General features: G+C 36.4%; 1 protein-coding gene and 1 long non-coding RNA gene across 7 annotated transcripts in view; one reads left to right on the top strand and one right to left on the bottom strand.

The window, feature by feature from the left end:
* Positions 1-24,801, top strand: part of Grd (GABA-gated ion channel) — a 140,991-nt gene that overhangs the window by 112,882 nt on the left and 3,308 nt on the right. For all 4 annotated transcript variants that reach the window (XM_034328006.2, XM_034328005.2, XM_034328004.2 and 1 more), the window contains exons 5-8: positions 9,814-9,896; positions 13,096-13,236; positions 19,780-19,932; positions 23,355-23,614. In XM_034328006.2, the coding sequence (XP_034183897.1) occupies positions 9,814-9,896; positions 13,096-13,236; positions 19,780-19,932; positions 23,355-23,614 (637 nt within the window). The remainder of the gene's footprint in view (positions 1-9,813; positions 9,897-13,095; positions 13,237-19,779; positions 19,933-23,354; positions 23,615-24,801) is intronic.
* Positions 673-23,367, bottom strand: LOC117606040 (uncharacterized). Of its 3 annotated transcripts, none has more exons than XR_004581863.2 (6): positions 21,515-23,367; positions 9,793-9,909; positions 6,195-6,604; positions 2,046-2,235; positions 1,504-1,749; positions 673-1,212 (listed from the first exon to the last, which is right to left on the bottom strand). It is a non-coding gene; the product is annotated as an uncharacterized LOC117606040 (long non-coding RNA). The 3 variants fall into 3 exon arrangements; XR_004581864.2 differs by having other exon boundaries at positions 673-1,162; XR_004581865.2 differs by having other exon boundaries at positions 9,820-9,909.

The raw sequence follows: 24,801 nt of genomic DNA, 5'->3' as shown, positions 1-24,801 counted from the left end.
CAAATATATGAGGTGTGATTAAAAAGTTCGCGTAAGTTTTTTTTATTTAAAATCACATTTATTTATTCGTGTAAGGACGAATAAAAAATCCGCGCCACGCCAAATCGATCACTTTTTTCGGCTGTAGTTCCGAATACGACCGGTCGCCGATCAAGATGAAATTTGGAGGGTTGGTTGGGAACAGGTAGACGACCCCAAATATAAAGTGGTATCTTCGGCTTCCAATTAGTTTCCGAGATATTAATTAAAAACTTTCGTACAATACATAGAATTTTTCCTATACAGACGTAACTAACGCAACCGTCTTCGCTGTAGTAAGCTGACATCGTGAAGTGTCGTAACAATGAAGTATCAGACAGTTGTACACTGACAAAATCCATCGAAGTTGTCGCAGTGAAGTTGGCGCACTAACACATTCACGCGGCGTGAATGTGTTTGTGAATGTGTAGCCAACTTCACTGCGACAACTTCGATGGGACTCATTGTCAGTGTAACACTGAGTTGCATTGAACTTGTCGCAGTGAAGTTGGCTAGAAATTCACTAACACATTCACGCCGCGTCGGTGAGCCAATGGCGAGATCGGTTCACCGACCCTGCGGCGTGATTGTGTTAGTGAATTTGTAGCCAACTTCACTGCGACAAGTTCAATGCAACTCAGTGTACATCCTGCACAAAGTATAGTCTAGGTCGCAGAATACGAAAACTTACCTAATAATAGACGGCATTTTCGAAACGATTGCTGTTTCATTTCTTACGTAAATTTATTGAAGATTTTATATAGTACACTATGAAAATGCGGACTTACGCGACGCTGCACTTAATTAACAATAAACAAATGAATAGACCTCAAGAAACGATATAACTTTTATTTCAACTATTTTTTGATATCTTTTGTTGTTTACGATTTATAAGCACGTATATAGAAAGGGCGGTTTGGATAAAAGGGTTGATATCTCCCTCAAAGTGAAAAACGGGCACCAACGAATTACAGTTATCTTCATAAACAGGTCTAATAAATATTTATGCAGTTTCATCAAAATCGGAGTGTATCAGTCCCCGATGTTCCCTTGTCAGAAGATAAGCCCCGGCACGGCAAAGAGACGAATTATGCACTTGCAATTGGTAGCAATAGCCAAGCTCTCCAAACTCCCGTATTTCGTGCTGTAACGCAAATTAGTTGATGCGCAGGAATACTTGGAGCGTTGATGTCGCTACGAATACATAGATATACATTATATCTTATATTTACTTCATAATACATATACTTATAAAAACTGTATTTAGGAAAATAATGAAATTTATTGCATTAATACATTATGTAGCCATGATAAATCGGAAAAACAGGGAATCTGTTGGACAGACAAGATTTATTGAATTATATAAGTTATGATAGTAATCAACATTCCTTATATTTGTTTGTCAGTTGAACACAATGCAAAACAAAATACAAAATAACGATGATACAAACAAAATGTTAATCGATAATGGCAGTATATTTATACCTTCTGTTAGGGTGGTAGACACGCCACATGATCTCTTCGATTTGGCAGGTCGGTATTGCAGTAGTTTTTTCGTTGGACCTGATGGAGCCACTTGCGTATTCTGTTACGAATTTGAAAGGACTACTCTCAGCTATCGCACCATATGTTCATCGGAATCATGCATGCAATAGCAATTTGCCTTCCTGAAGGCAACAGCACTTCAAGCATTCTTACGCTCATCTGGCCTGAGACATCACAACGGTACGCCTAGAGAACAAAAGCGATACACTGGCGCGTGTTTAGAATAAGATATACTGCGATTATGATATCCTTCTTTCAACCCAAATGATGGAATTGTCCCGCCCCCGCAAATTCTGACTATTAAACACGTGGACGGACGTAAAGCGCCTGGTGGGTGTAGTCTCTAATCTACTCATTGTCAGCTTAGTTTGTTCGGCCCAATAACAAGATTCCTTACGCCGATGAAGAGTTAAGTGTTGGGTCTTCCGTACCCAATCCAATGATTGACCAAGCCCATGAATACATATGCAATTTATCCATACCTGCTGCCACTTGGAAAGTGGTGGTTGCGGGGGAGTAGATACTTTTTTAGCGCTATTGCACCCTTTAATACCGCCGCGCCGGTATAAGCAGAAGCTTCGGTACGGCAGAGCAGGTTTATAACACCCCCAAGTCTCTGAAATTGACACATCAAACGCATGGATTTTGTATAGCGCACCATAGCACGCCTCGCTGTTGAAAAATACATGCAAATTTTTTTTTAAAACAGTTATTAACTTCTTTAAATAAATGTTTTCTAATTGATAAAAGTACATTTTTAGAAAGCTATAGTAATTTTGTTTTGCGAAACTATAATGCTAAAAAGTACAGGAGTATTATTTAATACTAGCTGCGTTACCCGGCTCTGCCCGGGAATTTTAATCAACTATTATTATCCCTACTAATATGTATATAAAAGTGAAAGTGTCTGATCGTTTGTTCCTCTTCACGTTTAAATGGCTAAACGAATTTTAATGAAATTTGCACTATTGGACAGCTCATTCTTTCAAGATGGACATAGGGTATGTCATATTACGATCTGTTATGTTTTTGACTAACAAAGAAGCATTAAAGAATTGGTTTGGTAATACTCGGCATTGCCACCAAGAACCCTCAGTATGCTACACTCATAAAATATAGGAATGATCACGAATTCTCGCGTATTTATACAGATCGCAGCCCGTGATCCCCGCTGCGATTGATGTAGCCAATTAATAGGAAGGTGACGATCATAGGTAGGGAGAGAATCATATTTCGGTAGACTAACAGCAGTGACGGTTGGGGAGTGTTCGACGGTGTTCTCGTAACGTCCCCAACAATTAAAGAGCACTTTCGTAAATTCGCCAACAGTTCATTTTAAATTGAATATTAAAAATGGAAAACAAATCAGCTAAAACAGACTTTAATACAAACAGAAATACTATTAAATGCAAGGCGCATTTTTTTTTAATGACAAATAATTCTTTGTCATCTAATACAACATGAATAAGAAAACGAATGCCAAAAAAAAAACAAAAAACTGATAAATGTATATTATGAGTGTAGTATACTGATGGAGTCTAGGTTGCAATGCCGAGTACACTGGGTTGCATTGAACTTGTCGCAGTGAAGTTGGCACACTAACACATTCACGCCGCGTCGGTGAGCCGATGGACGAGGTGCCGACGACGCGGTGTGAATGTGTTAGTGAATGTGTAGTCAACTTCACTGCGACAACTTCGATGGGACTCATCGTCAGTGTACATATTATCAAACCAATTCTTTAATGCAATATGACATAGCCTATGTCCATCTTGAAAGAATAAGCTGTCCAACAGTGCAAATTTCATTAAAATCCGTTTAACCGTTTAAACGTGAAAGAGGAACAAACAATCAGCCATTTTCACTTTTATACATTACTAGTTGGGTTACCCGGCGCTGCCCAGATGGTACTTTGTCTGTGAGTGTATGAGAAAAAAAGATGAATGCTGAATGCGGGAAGCAGCACCGACAGCGTCGCCATCCATCCCCACCGCTGAGGTATGAAGGTATTCCCACTACAGTAAAACCTGGATAAATGCAACCAAGATTGGGACCCAGTGGTTGCATTTATCCAAGCGAGGTGTCGAATCTCGGGTTACACGCGACGACCAGCCAAGCGTGAACGTAGAAAGGGACAGACAGTGGCGGAAAGAGAGAGATCCGATGATGAAAGGAAAGAGCCGAAACGTATCGGTGTGACTAATACTAATTCAACTATAAAACTTTTTTATTTTTGACTTTTTTTTATTAAAACTTTTACTAACGCATTGGTGAAATTTTTCTGATTAAAACGGTACCAAACACGATATAGTTTCAATTATAATAACTAGCTAAAATTGATGTTAAAGGTTGGCGAAAAGCAACAGAGATCGAAATCAAAACCAGTCGCGGTGTCGGCTCTGGTTTCAAAGGTTTCATTTATCCAGGCAAGGTGTCGATTCTGGGCATTTAATGTTGCATTTATCCAAGCGAGGTGTCGATTCTGGGCATTTAATGTTGCATTTATCCAAACGAGGTGTCGATTCTGCGTCCGTACACATGTTTTGTATTCAGCCGACGCACAGTGGGGTATTTGCCTCTCAAACGCGGTAAAAAGTCATTTTTAGAAAATTATCTCTAAAGTCAAAAAATACTATGAAAATAGTTAATTGAATATTTGGCACACTATGTAGTATACTTATTTTTCACATTTATTAATTTTCAACGTCGGTACAGAGGTTTAAAGAAGGCAACTCCGAAATTCTTAAAAACTACAACTGTTATTTATGCTTTTAATTCTCACTCAATTTAATTAATCTATGATGGGTTTAAACGTGCCAGGTATGTATTTTAATTGTAGCAAATTTCATTTTGTTATCTTTAATATTTTTGGAATTATACCGTATTGAATATTTTTCATTTTTATTGTTTATTTTGAAAAAAGTCCCGTGGAATCCCGCGTTCTGTTTGGTATTATTTGAAAGAGCAAAGTCTTGCCTTTAAAATAAAAAAGAAGTTAGCTGCTACTAGCTGCTACTCAGGTATCTACAGTGATTTTTACTATTATTGACACCGATGTGAGTCATCGGTCTCAACGCCAAATCGATCACTTTTTGACATCACCATCGGCGATTTTGTTCTAAATGAAATATGTTATAGTCTATATGAAATTAGAAGGGGTTTAAGTCATCATTTTGCCGGTTTCGAATTTGTTTAGTAATTACAGACCTTCGAAGTTTGCAATTTTTGCCCATTTGAACGAAAACGGGCTTCACTTACGAATTTTTTTCTCAGGAACTGTTTGTCGGATTGAGCTAGATTTTTTTTTGTTTTATTCAGAAAGGATTGGGCTATTACAAAATAATTTTTTCAATCTGAATAATTAACTTTATAATTTTTTATAGCTATAACTTTGTTAAAAAAACATCCTAATGCGATAACGTTAGACTTATTAAAAAATGGAAAGTGTAAGCTTTAAAATCATATTTGTTTCATCAAATTTGGATGAAATTTAGCAATGTTATGACAGTGTGAAGATTGAGCAAATTTTAAAGTAGTTTTTACCGCGTTTGAGAGGCAAATACCCCACTGTGCGACGTGCCGATTCTGTGTCCGTACATATGTTTTGTATTCAGCCGACATGCCGATTCTGTGTCCGTCCACATCTTTTGTATTCAGCCGACATCATTTATATTCAGACGTGGTGTCAATTCTGTTGTTTATTCTATTACTATTGTTTATAAATATAATTCAAACTATATCGTGTTTGGTGTCATTTTAATAAGAAAAATCTCACAAATGCATTAGTAAAATTTTCATTAAGAAAAAGTTAAAAATAAAAAAGTTTTATCGTTCAATTAGTATTAGTCACACCGATATTACGGTCGGATCATATTACACGGTTTCCTCGTCGAGCGGCTCGGTTCGCCTAGGGGGATCCCCCCAAGTGGAGGGGATAGCGATGTTGCATTTATCCAAGCATTCTTTCGTTGCATTTATCCAGGTTTTACTGTACTATGTCAACACTGCAGCGGTGGGGATTAGCAGTTCTGCTGAACTGTTCTGCGCTACGATTTACACAATGAAATATAAACAATATTTTATACATTTCCCGATGCAACAGCGTAATAAACCCTTCGCAAGGTTATAAGGAACATATCTAAAAAAATCGGATCAAAATCGAAGCAGTAGATTTGGAGATTATCCTGTACAAAGAAAATGCTTACAGCTTTATATATTAGTATAGATATAGATTTTTTTTTCTTTTTTTTTTAAAACAAAAGGTAGCCTATGCCATTCCTAAGGATGCAATCTACCTCCTTGCCAAGTTTTATCGAAATCTGTTCAGCGGTTTAGGCGTGAAAAGGTACCAAGCAGACAGACAGACAGAGTTACTTTCGCATTTATAATATTAGTATGGAAGTATGGATTCTAAGTGAATGCAAATAATTGAAATAAGTAAATATCTCACATACAACCTATGTAAAAATAAATCATTTTACGAACAAGAAACGCAAAGGCTTGATATCTATTCCAGTTTCGTATTAGAAGGTAGAAAAAATCATACGTGTGTTTTGTGGTTAAGAATAATTTGAATTACTTTCACCGTATTATTTTTTGTTTAGGTGTTTTTTTAGAAAAGGTTAAAGAACCTTTAATAAGTGTGTCGCGAACGTTTTGGCGCTTTTCTGCATGGCTCCTGACCCGTTTTCCGTTCTCTAAACGGACGAGTGGGATGACTTGTTGAGATCGCTTAAATTTTCGGTTGTTTTTTATAGTTCCTATCAAACTTAAAAATAATGTTGGATAGCTGAATTTTTGTCTCGTGTAGAATAATCTTTTACTATGTTGCAACTTTGTGAAATTTGGATCAATCGTTGTGAAATCTGAAATTTTGCTTTAAATTCCTTAGTTTTCCCGTTTTCTTTTTGTTGACCTCGTTTGACTAGTTCTGGATATATTCTAAAAGCTCATAAACAGGAGAGGCTTCCCAAGCGGTCTCGTGTATTTCCTTAGTGAGAGTTTCAACGGAGTTTCCCTCTTTCTATTGAGCCTTTGTGACCTAAAATAAGTGTAAAATAAAATAATTATGAAATAAATACAACAAAATGATGAAAACGGAAAGTTATTGAAATGTAAAACAGGATTGATGTAAATGATATGTAAAAATTAGTGCACAGAACAGGACATCGTTTCTCCCCTCCCCCCCGGGGATAACAACCCTAAACTTGAGTTGGTTGTCACTACTCTCACAAGGGGAACTACCCAAGTGTTACACTCATTTATTAATGAAACTTTGCCAGCTTGTAGAGCTCGTCGAGCTGAACACGCCTATACCCCGTTTTGTGGGCAGACGACTAATTGTTTAAAAGATATTAATAATTAAAGTTAGTTACTACCTACATTGAGAAGTATGACAGACTCACACATACAACTCGCAATCTAGAGATCCACGGTTCAAATCCTTGATTCCCAACATTTTTTTTTTTTTCTTTAATGATAATTTGTCTCTTTTTGAAAAACAGAAAATTTTTTGGTGAACCAAGGATTTGAACCGAGGACCTTCAAATTGAAGGTCACGGATCTGCTCCGTGGTTAAACACATGACTCGTAATCTAAAGGTGCTCGGTACAAATCCTGGGTTACCGTTTTTTTTTTTTTTTTTTTTTTTTTTATAATGATAACTTTTAGGTAATAGTTATTCAAAAAGAGACAAATTATCATTAAAGAAAAAGAAAAAAATGTTGGGAACCAAGGATTTGAACCGTGGATCTCTAGATTGCGAATAGTATGTGTGAGTTAGTCATACTTCAGAATGTAAGGAGTAACTAACTGTAATTGTTAATATCTTTTAAACAATTAGCCGTCTGCCCACAAAACGGGGTATAGGCTTGTTCAGCTCGACGAGCTCTACAAGCTGGCAAAGTTTCATTAATAAGTGAGTGTAACACTTGAGTAGTTCTCCTTGTCAGACGCTCCTCTCAGTCACTACTCTCACAATCTCCAGTTAATATTTATTCTTTATCGCAACTTAAATTTTAAAAAAAAATATTGAGCTTGGACGCAAAAACTTTTTGATTCATATAATAATTTTTATCTCGGATAATAATGATTAAGTAAAAAAAAACCATAAACAAAAGAAACGTGTATCATGACAATTTTTTAAACATTATATATTTTTTTAAATTCATTTTAACAATATTTAATTTTTCAATATCTTTTACCGCTTAAATTCGTTTTAATGTAACGAATTCTTCAAGTTCTTAGAGCCTAAATCATTATTGAAGGTTATTAGAAAAAAGATTGGAAGAAATGAAAGGCTGATAAGTTGAACGTTATCGTGTTGCAGAATCACTCCCAACCGAATCGTAGCCGGTTACTATTATATTTCTGATTTCTTATTTTTGTCTTTCTAACAGCTAGCTCAAGTAAACGCTAAAACTGTGACTTTAATAGAGAATGGTCCACCCTAACAGATAATCTCGATGCAACTCTTTTTAGGAAAAATACCTAAAGTAGAGAGAACAACACAGACTTATGCATAAACCTGATGCATAAACTATTCGTGCCCCACTGGGATTGTAAAACTAAAGGACACCTTTCATACTACTATGTTTTGTATATTTCCTGATCCTATCACCTTCTGAGGGCATGTAGATCTCTTAGAAAACAGGAATATACTTGATGTATATTTTAAGGTATTTTCCACTGTTTTATATAATTTTACTTTTTTCATTAGTTATAAAAATAGAGATACTTTATATTCTATTTTATTACTATATATATTTGTATCATGATATTATCAGAATTTAATCAAATACTAAACCATGTATCGAGATATCTAAAATTAACACAATATGTAATTTCTTTTTAAATGATGGTGATTATACATACAATTTTTAAAGGCAATATAACCTATTAGTGCTTGTGACAATTAATCTTTAACGTAATAATTACACGAAATTTTTTGTAAAACATCTTTTACTTGTAAATACAGTAGGCGCTTGCTAATTCCCTACCACACAATTCCCCGTTAACGATACCACGTTTTCATATACGTGTACTCGACTTTCTCGCCTAGATGACTAACAAGTTTATAGCTGTGTCACATAAAAAATGCATAACCAATAAATGTACTTCTACACCTCCGAAGCAAAAGAACTATGGAAGAAACACACATTGATGGTCGATAATTCCTCTTTTCTTACAAATGCCCGCTTCGAGAGCTCGAATGCGTTTATTCTACTACTGATAATAATCTATTTATATTATATTTAATCCTAACGTAAACAAGTAAAAGTATAATTTTCCGTACAGATATTTCATTGCGTAGGTAATTAAAACTCAACGAGACACTCATCGAAGATTTAAATGTTGTTAAATAAATATAAAAATAAGATACAAATTTCATGTTTCTATAAATGATTAAAAGTAAGAAGAACAACATTATCAATATCAATTCAATACTAATCCATTACAACTAATCGAAAGTAAGAAGAACAACATTATTTAGTTAATTAATGGACTTCATATTTATTATATTTTTAAAAATTCTATATTCAAGCTAGAATTTTATCCATCATTCGTTCGTCGATAAATATACGCATTTTTGTTTTCCTAAACTTGAACCCCTTTACCTTAAAAAGGAAGCCTGTCCTAAGGATGTTCGACAACAGGTGGGAGATTTTTCAAGGAGCGATTCTAGAGATCAAAATAAGACGAAAACCGAGAATGGCGAAATAGCATTTGCGGCTTTGTTTTCCAGTAATTAACGTTTAAAAATTTGAGTAAAAAGCGCCTGAAACCTGCAACCTGCCCAGCACCGACGACTGAACGTCAGGTCAGCAGGGGTGGGTACAGTCATAACCAAGAATCATTGAGTAGTAGTAGTAGTAGCTGCAGTACCGAGAAAGAGAATAGCACGAAGTAAGTTTCTACTATTCTTGGGGTAACTCTTGAGGTAAAATGACTTAGTATTTATGCCCTGCGGATCTTGTCCGGTACTTCGTCAGATTCTGCTGAAGGAAACATGTTTTTTTTTAACATGCCGTAGAACATACTTTTTACATAGATTAATACACACACATACACATATATCTATACACGTTATAGTACAAAATTTTGGACTTGGCTCATTGTCAGACATTAATACATTATTGTAGCAAAAACAAATGCTAAATTTATTTTAGTTGAAAAATCATCTACGGTTTCAATTACAATGTTTAAGTTAAAATTTACTCTATTACTAACCAGACAATATTATAATTGCAGGCTTACAATCAAAGCAGGATGTCCGATGAATCTTGAGAACTTCCCGATGGATACACAAAGATGCCCGCTACAATTTGGCAGCTGTACGTTTGCGACCTGAAAACACTTTCAATTAGTGAGGATAATTTTAAACAGTAGTTAAAAATTTCCTCATTTTTCTTTTACATGTAGAATAGAATCTTCTTCTATTTTTTTATACCCCATTTTGTTTCTTTTTGTGTAAGTTTTCAATTTTTTCAGAAAATTTTATGTACAAAAATCGTAGATATTGTTGCGCCGGGGAGTGGTACTCGGAGAACTCGTATTAGAGTTACTCAATAATACAAAAGAGTAGAATGATATGTAGACGAATTTTGTATTTGCCTCGTCTTTCGGTTCGAAATGAATTCGAGCTCGTAATCCAGGTGGCGATGTGTATACAAAACCGTCACTTGTAGTATACAGGGTGTTCGACAACACATGGGAGATTTTTTAAGGGGTAATTCTAGGGATCAACATAAGACGAAAATCAAGAATGACGAAATAACGTTTGCGGCTTTGTTTTCCAGTAATTAACGTTTAAAAATTCGAGTAAAACGCACCTAAAACCTGCAACCTGCCCAGTAACGACGACTGAACGTCTGCAGTACCGAGAAACAGAATAGCACGAGGTAAGTTTCCACTATTCAATGATTCTTGGTTATGACTGTACTTTCCCCTACTGACCTGACGTTCAGTCGTCGGTGCTGGGCGGATTACAGGTTTTAGGCGCTTTTTACTCGAATTTTTAAACGTTAATTCCTGGAAAACAAAGCCGCAAACGCTATTTCGTCATTTCTGATTTTCATCTTATTTTGATCCCTGGAATCACCCCTTAAAAATTCACCCACCTGTTATCGAACACACTGTATAAATAGCGAGGGCTCTCGGCAAGGAGAGAGTACTACGAGCGTGGTATTAAAGGCAAAATCAAAAGGATAGTAAACAGTGTTAATATACTATATCATGCATGCAAAAGCATGGGCGGTTGTGGAAATGGCCAGAGACTCCTGATGTACTAGATTACGAATGGGAAAATGTAGTTTCTCACATTAATGAGACAACCAGATCAAGCAAAACTCGAAACATTAACTCTGTTCCTGAATTAAATTTTATATGAAATTAACTTCTTTTCATTTGTATTGGTCCTGTTACTTGTAATTTTTCATAATTGTTACAAATAAATGGTAACAAAATAAGTATTTTTAGTGTTTTTAGTTTTACTATAAATGGTGAACTACTAACTAACATATGGTCAATTACTAGCTTTCTCGATTTCAAGGATGGTCAACTTCTGATGCAATGATTGAATTTTCAAAAATGTGTATAAAACTTGGATAATATAGCTGTTTCAAAAAAGTTAACTTTGTTATATAATGTTCGAAGTTCAAACAGCATTTTCACGCATAGAGTCTCTCTATTTAATAAAGGAGCAAGCGTCGACTGTTATTTGCACCAAAAATTTTTCTCAACTGTTCAACAACTGGTGTTTTTACCTTACCATGTATTTTCTATAGGGAATCAAAGTATTTATTTCTAAAACATTGTAAATGTATCAAGTTATTGTCAATGTCAATTATCAATTATATTTTAGAAAGAGATAAAAGATGAAAAAAGGAACTAAAAAGCTCAGCTAGAAAAGAGATAAAACCTAAAGAAAGAATGATGAGCTTCCATTCCTTAGGGACACCCCCGTAATTGCAAGGGAGCATCGAACAAAGGATCGATTTAAATATCCGAAGAGAAACTGTTCGCCAAAAAAGAAGAAAATAACGCTTACAATCAACCCACCAACATATTCAATAGTTTCTATGCTTTGTCCGTGACGAACAGGGTGTTTCACTATGAAATGTCATCAGCTTAACCACATATTCTACAAGAGAGTTTAAGAAACAAAATAAGAATAAATTAGTGTCCTCATGTTTCAAAAGCAGACGGTTATGCACACGTACTGTCTATTATACAAAAGCACAATCACAATATTTTTTTTTTATTTTATAAGAAATATTGGCGATGAGACTACGTATTATACAGGGTGTTCGACAACAAGTGGGAGATTTTTTATGGGGTGATTCTAGAGATCAAAATAAGACGAAAATCAAGAATGACGAAATATCGTTTGCGGCTTTGTTTTCCATTAATTAACGTTTAAAAATTCGAATAAAAAGCGCCTGAAAGCTGAAATCTACCCAGCACCGACGACTGAACGTCAGGTCAGCAGGGGTGGGTACAGTCATAACCAAGAAGAGAAAGCCGAAAACGAGAAACAGAATAGTACGAGGTAAGTTTCTACTATTCAATGATTCTTGGTTATGACTGTACCCACCCCTGCTGACCTGACGTTCAGTCGTCGATGCTGGGCAGGTTGCAGGTTTCAGGCGCTTTTTACTCGAATTTTTAAATGTTAATTACTGAAAAACAAATGATATTGATTTTCGTCTTATTTTGACCCCTAGAATCACCCTTTAAAAAAGCTCCCACCTGTTGTCGAACACTGTATATAGCTATAGAATCTCTTCAGTATCTTTTGAAATTCTTGAAAAAAAGCATTTACCATGAAGAGTTCACCGTACACTTAACAATTCGAAGAAATATTTTCGTGCTACCATTCAAAGGCTCTAAAATGTTTTTTATAGCAACAACAACATATATACATAAGAATACATAGTTATATACAAAAAGAGAGGGAGTAATGATTCATAACACCGATAAAATGGTTGTCTAATTATAAAGCAAAAGTATCGAGAAAAACGTATTAATAATTTAAGGAATTTAATTTTAAAAAGTTTCTTCATTAGGCTGCCTTTTTTTTATAAATGTAGCATGCGAGCTCTTTTGTTGCAAACTGTATATATTACAACTTCTTTTGTTTAGATTATCTATAAAATACATGCGCTAATAATATGTAAACTTTATCTTTATTCATTTAAATTATTTATTACAAATTAATTCTTACAAACACGTTTTCTCGTTTTCACATTCATTCAAAGACTGATACCTCAGTCACTTCTTTGCTACCATGCAACCCTTTTAACTTACTCCAATCAATGCTTTTTCTAAATTCATGTAATAGATTCATACAGATTAATACTTTACTACATTCATCCATAAATTCCTACTTTACCACAGTCGTTCATCTAATCATTCACATATGTACGTTCATTGTTTCTTTCATTCCTGTCATCATTTGTCTATATTTACTCTTACAAATATTATAAAACAGCACACCCTATATTTGGAAAAGAAATATTCTGTTGATTGCAGTTGGTTACTCGAAGAGGGACGTGATCTACAAGTGGAATAGCGCGAGACAAGTAGCTATCGCCGAGGACATGAAATTATCTCAATTCGATTTAGTTGCCAATCCGACTGCCAATTATTCTGCGTCTCCAACCCTTTCGCACGGTAAGTGAAAGATACCTATGCTTTTCTCAATAATGTACTTTATAATTGTATTCACAGTTTTGTGCATCAAAATAATTTCTAAAACATATGATACCAGTTAAGGAATAAATTAACATATCTGAAATTACCACAAAAGCTATTAAAGATAAAAATATAGTTTAAATTTTAAATTTGCATTTCACAGCATTGGTAAAAGTTCACAAAATGATGGTCTAACAATAACTAGATAAAAGTAGAACGAGAGTCGCTCTAAAGCCAACCCTTGGAACTAAACTAAAACTTTTCATCAATTTATTTTAAAGTGGCAGAAAAAAAATGTCAGCCATTCGTTGAGATTTTTACCCACCAAACACAATGGCGCAAGAATTTTTTCGATAACTCTTACTGTTTGACCTGTACATACAAAAGTGACAGAAAATCTAAATGCTTTAACCCCCTTCTCAACATTTTCAATCTTAGATACGGGTTGGCTAATAATGCTGCGAATCTAACATTTTATATTATGCACCAATCAAAAATCTATAATATCAACCTTAATATTACTATAAATTAAAAAAACATTGTAATGATTTAACGTGCTAAAAGAACGGTATGAACTTTTGAGTATCTATCCACGGATGAAAGGATACGTGACTGTATTTATGAGACTACTGCAACGTGTTTCACGAAAAGAAAGTGTCCCTTTTTCATTTGTACTACATTTTCTACAGTATATTTGCAAAAATCAAGGAAAAAGAGGTAGCACTAACAAGAATCTTTGAAATGAAAGAGCATGAATGATCAACGGTTGCTCAAATCAGAGAAACAATGAGAGAATGAAAGGAATGGTTTCCTAACGACTGCAAAGAAACTTGATTCGAAAGTTTTAGCAGCACGGTTACAGATACTCGAGGAATATCGAGAAACGAGGCTGGTCCGGAAGTAGTGGAAGGGATTCGAGCGGCCAGGAAGTGGTGCGAGAAAACGAGGAAGGGAAAGACAAGGTTTCTAACGTTGAAAGATGGCAACGAGAGAAAGGGCGACTAATTGCAGTATTCTCTCTGACGAGAGAACTCGTTCCTCTTGCATTTTCATTCTGCGCTCGAGGAAAGGAAAAGGAAGACCGAAGACGTTCAGTCACGGAAACTGCGACTTTTAATTGGATTAGCATCGATTAATGCTTCGCAAACAAGCGTCTCAACCAACTGTAGAGATTTCCAATCTTTTAACTGTACACTAATTAGAAGTAAACATCTACAGTACTTCATGTAGCAATACAATGCAAGGCTAATCTTTCAGAGAACACTGACACTTTAGACATTTATTTATTCTTGATACTTTAATTATCAAAACTTTCAGCATATTCTTATTCAACTAATAGCGCCCTTTAGAATCCCAATTGATATCGTATGTCAAATTTTGAAATTTCAGTGTACCAGTTAATTTATTAATTGAACCACTTCATTAGTAGAAAAGTATTAGGTACTTATTTACATATTTTTCTTCCATTACGTATAATAAAAAGTTAATAACAAAGAATTAGTTTCTTTTATATGCAACTAGCATCCTCGTCGCGACTTCACTCGCTCTCATAAATAAAAACTTCGAGAATTTGAAGTAATAATTGATGTGGCGAGTAGGTGAGCTCATCTTATAGCCTGAACTCGCCAACTCTCTTGTGTAGGGATCTACTTGTAGCGCGCAGGCGGATTACCAACCTACGCTAGAGACTCTCAGAACAAAAAAAGAAGAAAAAAAAATTTAACTAACATTATTTCAGAGAAGTCTAATCGTTTGGTAAAAGTAACGACGTTGTGATACAAGAATAAACGGTGAAATACAAAAGAGTCTGGTATTCTATCTTAACGACGAGAACCTTTCCTCCGGCCTTATAAAATCAGCGAATAAAAGATATAGACGTAGATGTACGCTACATTTGTGGAATGCCGCTCTGGTGCCCCTTGTGGCTCGGGGGGTTTAGAATACGGCCACGGTATCCCCTGCTTGTCGTAAGAGATGACTAAAAGGGGTCACACACACACATACACCGATTCAAACGAAAAAGATGAGAAAAAGTATGAGTAATGAAATTTTAAAAAAATGCGCGGGATTTGGGGTTGGCGGGGCTGTCAACCCATCCCCGAAGGCGCGTGGTCGAAAGCGTTCGTTGGGCAACATGGAGACAGAAAAGTCTCAAAAAATGCCAGCCTTTGGGTGAAATTCGGGGTAAGGGTAAGGGTGGAATGCCGCTCGCCATCTAGTGGGTGATTCTCAAACTACACTCCAGCGGTGCAAGAGCGCGTGCGCGGCTGCAGGCGGTAAGAACGCATGCGCAACGGGGATTCACATATCATAAATCACTTTTTTAATAGTATAACATTTTAATGAAAAATCGGTAGATTTTATTATTGCTAAACCTTTCGGGAACCATGAAGATGATGTAGTTAAAAGTTGGTAGCGATTGGTTCAGTAGTTTTCGCGATTAGCGGTTCCAAACGAAAAAGGGGCTGTCTTTTTATATAGAATATAGTAGGATCTGTGATAAATACGGTGTATTATGTTGTTGCAGATGAAATGACTGATCTACTTACATAATCTTCAACAGTAATAACACCGTTAAAGATAATAATTATTCGAGAACACATATAATACTTCAAAAGATCTATCATTTTAAATTATAGTCGTACATACTGGTTATGATTGTTCATTTGAGTCTATCAATTGGTTCACTTTGAGCACACCTAAGAAACTTGTGCCCCTGAAGTATTTTACTTCCTTACTTTTAAGGGGGTAGACACGGCACGTGACCTCTCCGATTCGGGACGTCGGTATTACAGCAGTTTTTTCGTTGGGCCTAGTGGAGCCACTTGCGTGGTCTGGTACGAACTTGAAAGGTTTAATTCTCAGCTAGCGTGCGCGCAACACGATCTAGGAAGGCAACAGCGCCTCAAGCATTTTTACAAACACATTCAAACGCTCATCTCGCCAGAGGCATCGCGACGATCCGCCTGAAGAACGAAAGCGAAACATTGGCGCGTGGTTAGAGTGAGATGTAGGGTGATCATGCTATCCTTCTTTCAACCTAAATGATAGAATTGTCCCGCTCCGATAAATTCTGACTGACTGAACGCGTGGATTTTATATAGCGCACCGTAGCACCCCTCGCTGCTGAAAAATATATGCCTACTCTGAAGAACCGAAGGAACGTGCAATCTGAGAAACTTTTTAGAAAAAGTTATTAACTTCTTTAAATAAATGTTTCTTAATTAATAAAAATATACAGGATACGTCATGCAATTTCTGACGGGTTATATCTTGAATTTGATAAGAGATAGGAAAAAGCTGTTTATGTAAAAGTTCAATGGTATGATAATGTCTATTTTTCTGTGATTTCATCTTCTCCGTGAATGCAACGATGCACTCAAAAATGCAAATCCACTTTTTATTTAAATGGAATTGCATCAATTTTTACTTGTGTCAACTCCTTGAAACATTCTGCATAAAAAAGTACTAAGTATGGTACTATTAGAACTAATAAATGGAGGGACCTCGCATATATTCAGCCGAGATGTCAAATCTCGAATTAGATGCGACGACCAGCCAAGCGTGAACGTAGAAAGGGACAGACAGTGGAGGAGAGAGAGAGCGGTCTAATGATCAAAGGAAAGAGCCGAAACGTATCGGTGTAACTAATACTAATTCAATTATAAAACTTTTTTATTTTTGACTTTTTTTTACTGAAACTTTTACTAGCGCATTGGTGAAATTTTTCTGATTAAAATGATACCAAACACGATATAGTTTGAATGGGGTGAGGTTTGTTATGGGGCGCTGTGGAAAATCCAGGCGGGCGGCAGTCAAATCTTAGCGAAAGGGGACAATCTCAACATTCAGAATGAGAGAAGGACAGCATGACTGTAGTGCGTCTCACTCAGCGTTCGGGCGATGTTGCCTTTTTCGCTTGCCTTCGTAGCACAGTTCGAGTGACGTAATCAAGCTAACGCTTGATTCTGACTACGATTCCAAATCGGCAGCCTTTCTACTTAGACGCCACCTTATAACTACTAGCTGAACTAAATTTGTCACGTGACTTGCTCTGTAGTATCCAGATAATGGCGGAACTCGTCTTTGGGAATGCTTTTACGGGAATCGGTTATTCGTCCTTATACGAGAAGATCTTGAGCTGAATAAGGGCTCATTCGAAAGAGGAAGGTTCAATGCAGGGCGGTCAACTCACCGTTTGAGTCACAAAACTCTTTTAGTGGCCTAAAAATGCTTCCAATTTGCAACTGCATTTTGTCGATTTTTTCTTCTACTTTCGACACTGATATTATTAAATATACACATAATCTCGTTAAACCATGAGTTGACCGCCCTGCATTGGACCTTCCTCTTTCGAATGAGCCCTTACCCAGCCCTATGTGTTCTCATATAAGGACAAATAACCGATTCCCGTAAACCCATTAATAGGCCCGTTTTTGCCGGTAATGTCACCTCGCTGCATTACCCGTGTCTACCCCCTTAAGGCATGAGACTGATTTTCACGGGACACTGATCATACGTAAAACTCTGCTTAAGCGAATCACCATTTTTTGACTACGCAACTTTTTGGTCAGCTATCTCTCTTGAGGGAATACTCGAGCATTTCAGTTCGAGCAAAGAGTCCCGAGGTGCTGATTCTGCATATTTTTTAGTAAGATTGCACTCAGGGCTAATGGCGGCGATCGTTAGACCTGTGTGCAAGTTTACCGCTTCGCTTTGCTTGCCCTAACTTATCTCCTATAGTACATTCGTCTTAAGTACTATGAGAAATTGAAGCTGTTCATCTTAATCTTGATAAAGATTTTAGGAGTTTATCATAAAATGAGGCGAATAGAATCAAAACTTTACATAAAAGTAAATAATTCGTTAGAAATCGTTATTTGACGTATATTATTTATCTTCACAAATGACATAGCTTAGTATTTATCTAACTAGCAGCCATTGTTGAAAATTTGTGTTGAACAATTATCTGAAGTGTCGTCTATTATTTGAGCTAACGTCTAACAACTTGTAAATATGTAGTAGGGGCACAAAACAAATACTACAAACAATGAGGTTGAAATTGTGGAAGGCCGTGATGTAACATCAATTTCATGTTATATAAATGTTGATAGTACGAAAATTGTTGAATTGCTTAAAAGTTGGATGAAAATGTTCGTGGTTTTGAAATTTTAAATGATGATCAAATTATTTCAACATGACACAAAATAAATCCATCACGATAACCCTTTAATTTTCAAATGTATTAATGCATTTTGTTCAATAAATATAGTTACTAAATGGTGGAAAACATAACTAAAATCAAAGATAAACTACTTAAAAGGTTTAAACAGACCGACGTATTTATAAAATCTTTAAATGAACAAAATTAATTTTCATTATATTCAGCACACTAATTGATTACTTAATTAACGAAGTATTGAATCAATTTCATATAGTAAAGAATTTAAAGAGAATAAAAGAATTTGAATAAGTAAAGAATTAATTGATTACGCATTACAGAATTACTGTGCTTGCTAATTAATTTTCCAATTTATGTATTTAAGAGCATCTGTCTTGTGAAACCCTCTTATATGAACACGAATTCTTATTAACTGAATACAAAATCGTAGGTAGTAGAAAAAAAATAGGTAAACATAAAGTAGCCATAAACTAAAAACTTATAGTGCAATAATTTAAACTTAACCCTTTCATAGGTAGAATATTTTGTTTCATACAATTTTTTGTTAATTTATTGATTATCACCTCTCTATTAAATACCAAATCAAGATGAATGTTTACTTTTTCTGAGCTTCTCATATTTTAGCAAAAATTTTATGTGAAACAAATCCCTCCAGTTTGCACAATGCATAATTTTAAACGCTATGTGACCAACAAATACAGGGTGTTCGACAACAGGTGGGCAATATTTTAAGAGGTGATTCTAGGGACCAAAATAAGACGAAAATCAAGAATAACGAAATAGCGTTTACGGCTTTGTTTTCCAGTTATTAACGTTTAAAAATTCAAGTAAAAAGCGCCAGAAACCTGCAATCCGCTCAGCACCGACGACTGCTGTAGTACTGACGATGAGGAACAGAATAGCACGAGGTAAGTTTCTACTATTCAACGATTCTTGGTTATGACTGTACCGACCCCTGCTGACCTGACGTTCGGTCGTCGGTGCTGAGCGGATTGCAGGTTTCTGGCGCTTTTTACTCGAATTTTTAAACGTTAATAACTGGAAAACAAAGCCGTAAACGCTATTTCGTTATTCTTGATTTTCGTCTTATTTTGATCCTTAGAATCACCCCTTAAAATATTGCCCACCTGTTGTCGAACACCCTGTATAACCATTTGAAATACATTCTGATTAACAAATATCATTATACACAATAAAATCATAATTATTGAAAATTGCTTAAATAAATTTCAGACAAAATAATTCTTGTACTGTAAAAATTGTTTGTATAATATAAGTTTTATATGACAACAAGGAAAAATAATTTTCCATGATGTACTAAACATATTGTCTCATTCTAGCGGAGTACTCGATGCTACTGGTATATTTCCATCTGCAAAGGCACATGGGCAATTTTCTTATACAAGTATATGGACCATGCGTTTTACTGGTTGTCCTTTCCTGGGTGTCCTTCTGGTTAAACAGAGAAGCTACTGCGGATCGTGTGTCATTGGGTAAGTTTGCAATTGAAATCAGTTTCATGTATTATTTAACATAATCAGAAAAGCTTATTTTTTAAGATATACAAAAACATTTTAAGTGAATCTGTAATTCATCATAAATCTAGAAATTTGAACATCTGATAATTAGGTATTAACGGTTCACACATTAAAGCTCCGATTTGGTAGGTCAGTATTACAGTAATTTTTTGTTACGAATTTGAAAGGACTATTCTCAGCTATCGTGTCATATGTATGTACAGGGTGATTCTCTCGCTAGTCTCGACGGGGGTGCATACTGCAGCTGTGTGCGTGAAAATATTTGTAACAAAAAGGAAAGTCCCATTTGAACCTTTTCTTCTGTATGACTTGTGAATATGAAGTTAAGAAATATTATTAAAAGAAAAAGAAATCATTAACACATATTTATTTAGAATATTAAGTTATTTTCTTCGAATTTCCCACAAAATTATAAATATTCATACTACTGTACTTATGATATGATATTTAAAGATGAAAACAGTATGAAGTCTAAAAATAAGCTTCGCGCCCTCTAAAGGTTAAGGACTCATCCCTCGATGTTTTATCGTTTGTTTAACAATATTTTATTAAAGTACATGTTACGTTGCGCGTTGCGCGCTCGCTCACGCGCAACGTAAAAGGGAAAAAAGAAATATAATTAACTATTATTCCTCTTATTTTTGGGCGATGAGAAAGGTATCGCTGCCACCAGTTCTGACCGCGTATGACGCGGAAGCGTCCTTTACGGTCAGAACAAAATTAAAAGACGGAAAATTTAGATAGTGATTATTTCCGTTGGGTTCGTCAGTGCTCTGGGTCCCATACGGGTCCCTCCTTGAAACCTTGTGTTGGGGTGCGTGGATTTGAAATATAAAATGATAAAGGAAATGATACCAAATGGAATTCGAAAGAAATGTTAATGCAATTTAGTGTGCAAAAAGAAAGTAATTTTAATTCAAAATAATTATTGAAGCTAACAGAAACTGAATTTGAAATAACTATTGTTTGAGTACTAAAATGGTTCTATTTGAATGCTGTTAATTACTATTAAGTGAATTCAATTAATAACAATACTGGTTTTACAAGGGTAAAGATGCTTAACCTATTGCTTGATATTAATATAAATGAAATCGGAAAAGATGTTTAGCCTTTGGTTTACAATGAGACCTTTCAATATAGTATTAACCGGATTTGAAATGTGAAAATTATATATATACTTAATGAGGGACGACTACCTCGACCAAATATAATAGAATCTTGAGGTTTTTGGCGGTATCTATCCGCGAGGTAACGACCTGAACGAAGAGACTCTTACAACCCCCGAAAGGGCTTTACAGGTCGTTCCTAGTAAAGTATCGTAGTCGAAGCAATCGTCACACATAAACTCGCGATGATTCAAAATTCGAAATATTAAGATAGCGAAATTACTATGATCGGTACCTGATGGTGGAAACGTGACGATCTAAAATGAAGGGACTCTTACAACCCCCGAAAGGGCTTAATAGATCGCCCGTTTTGCCTCGTCGAAACTGAATAATAATGCCGTGCTCGACAAATTAGTACTGAACAGGCTTACCGTGAAACTGTAGAATGTAATGTACGATAAAAATCGCTTTGTAGTTCGCTATTTAATCGTTGAAAATCGCTGTTGAATCTGGAACACCAAGAAAGATGATAGGACTGGTGCCTCACTAACACTTGTCGCGCACCCGGTCGTCATTTATTGCAAAATTAAATAGACGTGTCACAGGACGATTACAATTTTCGGAATTAGTATCATGATAAACGCGAATGAATTTAATACGAAAATACGCGAACAACGGATTAAAAGAAAGAGAAAAGATAGAGGTTTAATAGTGTGAAATGGCTTTACGTGCGCGTCTCTGAGTTCTTGCCGCGTATTTAGAATTTCACCCTCGCGACACTCTGCCTACGATTAGGACTTGCCGCGCAGCTAAATTACACAAAGTACAACGACAACTCTATCTCTAGACGCACGGGCTCCCGCCACGACTTACTTGATTGTTCGACGAAGAGTGATCAGAATCGATCGCGATCCTAGCCGTAGCAAGGACGATGTCCTGCGTGGGGACATTTCGGCAAATCACAGCGCGTAACGACGACGTCGCGTGCGTTTCTATTGGTCGAGCGCGCGTGCCAGCTAAATTCCTCCAGATCATGCTTTCTCTCTTTCTTGGTGTTCTTTCTCTGTCTAACGGCTTTTCGGTGTTTCTACGCAGTAGAATTTCTGGATTGTTCTATTCTCATCGATAATTCCAATATTAGATTAAAAATGATGCGATTATCAACTAATAGTTTAAATCAGAATTATTGAACAATAAATATGCGGGTAACTATAAACATGAACTATATCTGTTGTACTATTATGTATGAATAATGGACCGGCTATCACGAGGTTCCCTAATTAACAATTGGCTTGTCCATAATCATTTTGTTCGCAGAGAAATTGATCAACAATACCAATTGCGGTGGTAGCGCAAGTTGTTCGTTAAAAATCCTAATAGCATACGATGGTTTAACTGATAATTTCAGTAGTATTCAATTGTTCGATATTCGAATATTAATTCCTGTATTCGCAGCGAACTTTCTTCGAGAACGTTCTTCCTGTTCAAAATCGTACCGTTGGGTCTTAGTTTCAGGTAATTCTTGGAATTCGATACAATGACTTTTATTACCCTGTGTGACCCTTCGTCTCTAAACAGTTCTCGCATGTTGCTAACGTTCGCTGGTGAGGGTTCTCTATCCTTGCCCTTTGCACTCATTCGAATATTTGAATTTCATGCTATTTCATACCTTCATTGCAACACTCAATTCGCACGTACGATCGGGTTTGGGACCGACTGGCGCTTACGCGTGAAAAAGAGGAGAGTATCGGTTAAAAATCTAAAGATAAATTGATCTTTACGCTTTTGCGCAGTTAACCTGCGGAGACCCCTATAATGCGAAGCACTGGCTAACTGCGCAACGAACGCTGTTTACGATACTTCTCCTCGGTCGAAACCGAGTTTTTCTATCCCGAATTCTGTTACTACGCAATTGAGCACGACGATAGCTTCAGGGAGGGGTAATAAACTAAAGAAAAGAATAGAGAAATGAAAGAGAAGCTAAAGGAAAGGAAAGACAAAAATAGAATAATTATAAGCTCAAACTCTTCCCTGTGCATTTCCCACATGGAGAAGACCCTCACAACCCGAAAGCTTGATGAGAAAGCACAGATTCGAAGAGAACATTGAAATAATGTAGAAGTGATTTATCCCCCTCACGCTCCTTACATGAGGAGACCCCTATAACCCGAAGGCTTAATAAGGGAACGTGAGGTGGACAAATTTGTAAAATTTTCCGGACGTGACATACATATTATAATTGAAAAGTGAATCTGTTCTCGTTTGTTTCAGGAATAACAACGGTGTTAACGATGACATTTTTGGGATTGGAAGCACGAACCGATCTGCCGAAAGTTCCTTACCCAACAGCCCTAGATTGCTTCGTTTTTCTCTCGTTTGCCTTTATTTTTGCCACCATTATACAATTCGCGGTGGTTCACTATTTCACAAAATACGGATCTGGAGAATGTTATTTCAGTTCAGATCTGAGCGAAAGCGAAACCTCCAGCGATGAGGAGGAACCAGACACGAAGTCGTTGAAGAGAGAACCGGTAATTTTCGTACTTTTCATACCTTTTGTTCGGCGTATTAAACAAAAACTTACCTATAAACAAAAATATTCAAATAGTTTCAGTACAATCAGGATTGCTTATGTTGCCGCGCGAACTTAACAGTACGCGGTAATTAGTCGTTCGACTACATGCTTCCTCTTTATTGATGGTCACCACCATAAACTGGGATTCTTAGCCAGTCTTGACGTACTTAGCTGCACCACTGTGTCAGTTATATGTAATCATTTTAATTTCGTCAATTTCGTTAAAGACTGATTTTGTAGAATCCCAGTTCATAGTATAAAATTTAAAAGGGATAAGATAAGACATTCTCACCTTTGTTATCATACCACCTCCACCACGTGCCTTTCTACATCGTCTACTTCCCTCTTTCCAAAATTAGTAAAACCAATCAAATCTGATTCCACCCAACTCTCACACCACCCTTGAACATATCTTCCATCAAGCAAAAAAAAAAAACAAGAAATAAAAATCTTTCTATCGAATACACCATATTATCAACATAAATAATAACCATACAGGTTACCTACATACACTTGTACTGTCCGCGCCTGCTAACAATAAGTTGATATTCGGAAGGAATGCACGTTAGCTCACATCTACTTTTCAGTCGTAATATATTATATTATTGGCTGAAGCGATCACAGCTACTAATGAAGCTTGTGTAAAACTAGAGAGCCGTCCGGTGTATGCGGAGGCGGTACGTGCATATCTTGTGTAGGCGTTGAGTGGAGGGGGCGAGAGGGTTTCGTCTCCCCGGACGTCTTGAGTTTGGGCCGGGGACCGCTAGGTGGCGGCGAGAGATGATCGGTGTCCTCTCGCAAGCGCTCGCCCGGCATGCCGTTCAAATATATGTATATATATCGCAGTTCACCAGAGTCCATAACTGCGACGCGCAGGTTGGAAGATGGTGGGGGAACACAGCGAGCTCTCCGTCAATCGCTTTCCACTTCGTTTGGGAGTATCGCCAATCAGGGCGAAGATGCGCACTGGAGAACGAAAACTGGTCTTTTCGCAGTTATGGACTCTGGTGAACTGCGGTATAAGTTCCGAATAGCGGTAGGATAAGTGTCTGGGGTAGGGATCGTCTGTTGTCAGCCTCACTTACGAGTCGGACAGCCGATCTCGAAACGAAACGCCTTTTTCTCCCCTCTCCTACACTTGTA

Source organism: Osmia lignaria, chromosome 2, assembly GCF_051020975.1.
Source record: "Osmia lignaria lignaria isolate PbOS001 chromosome 2, iyOsmLign1, whole genome shotgun sequence".
Lineage (NCBI taxonomy): Eukaryota > Metazoa > Arthropoda > Insecta > Hymenoptera > Megachilidae > Osmia > Osmia lignaria.
Note: the sequence above shows the minus strand (reverse complement) of the source record. Positions and strands in the feature narration are given on the sequence as shown.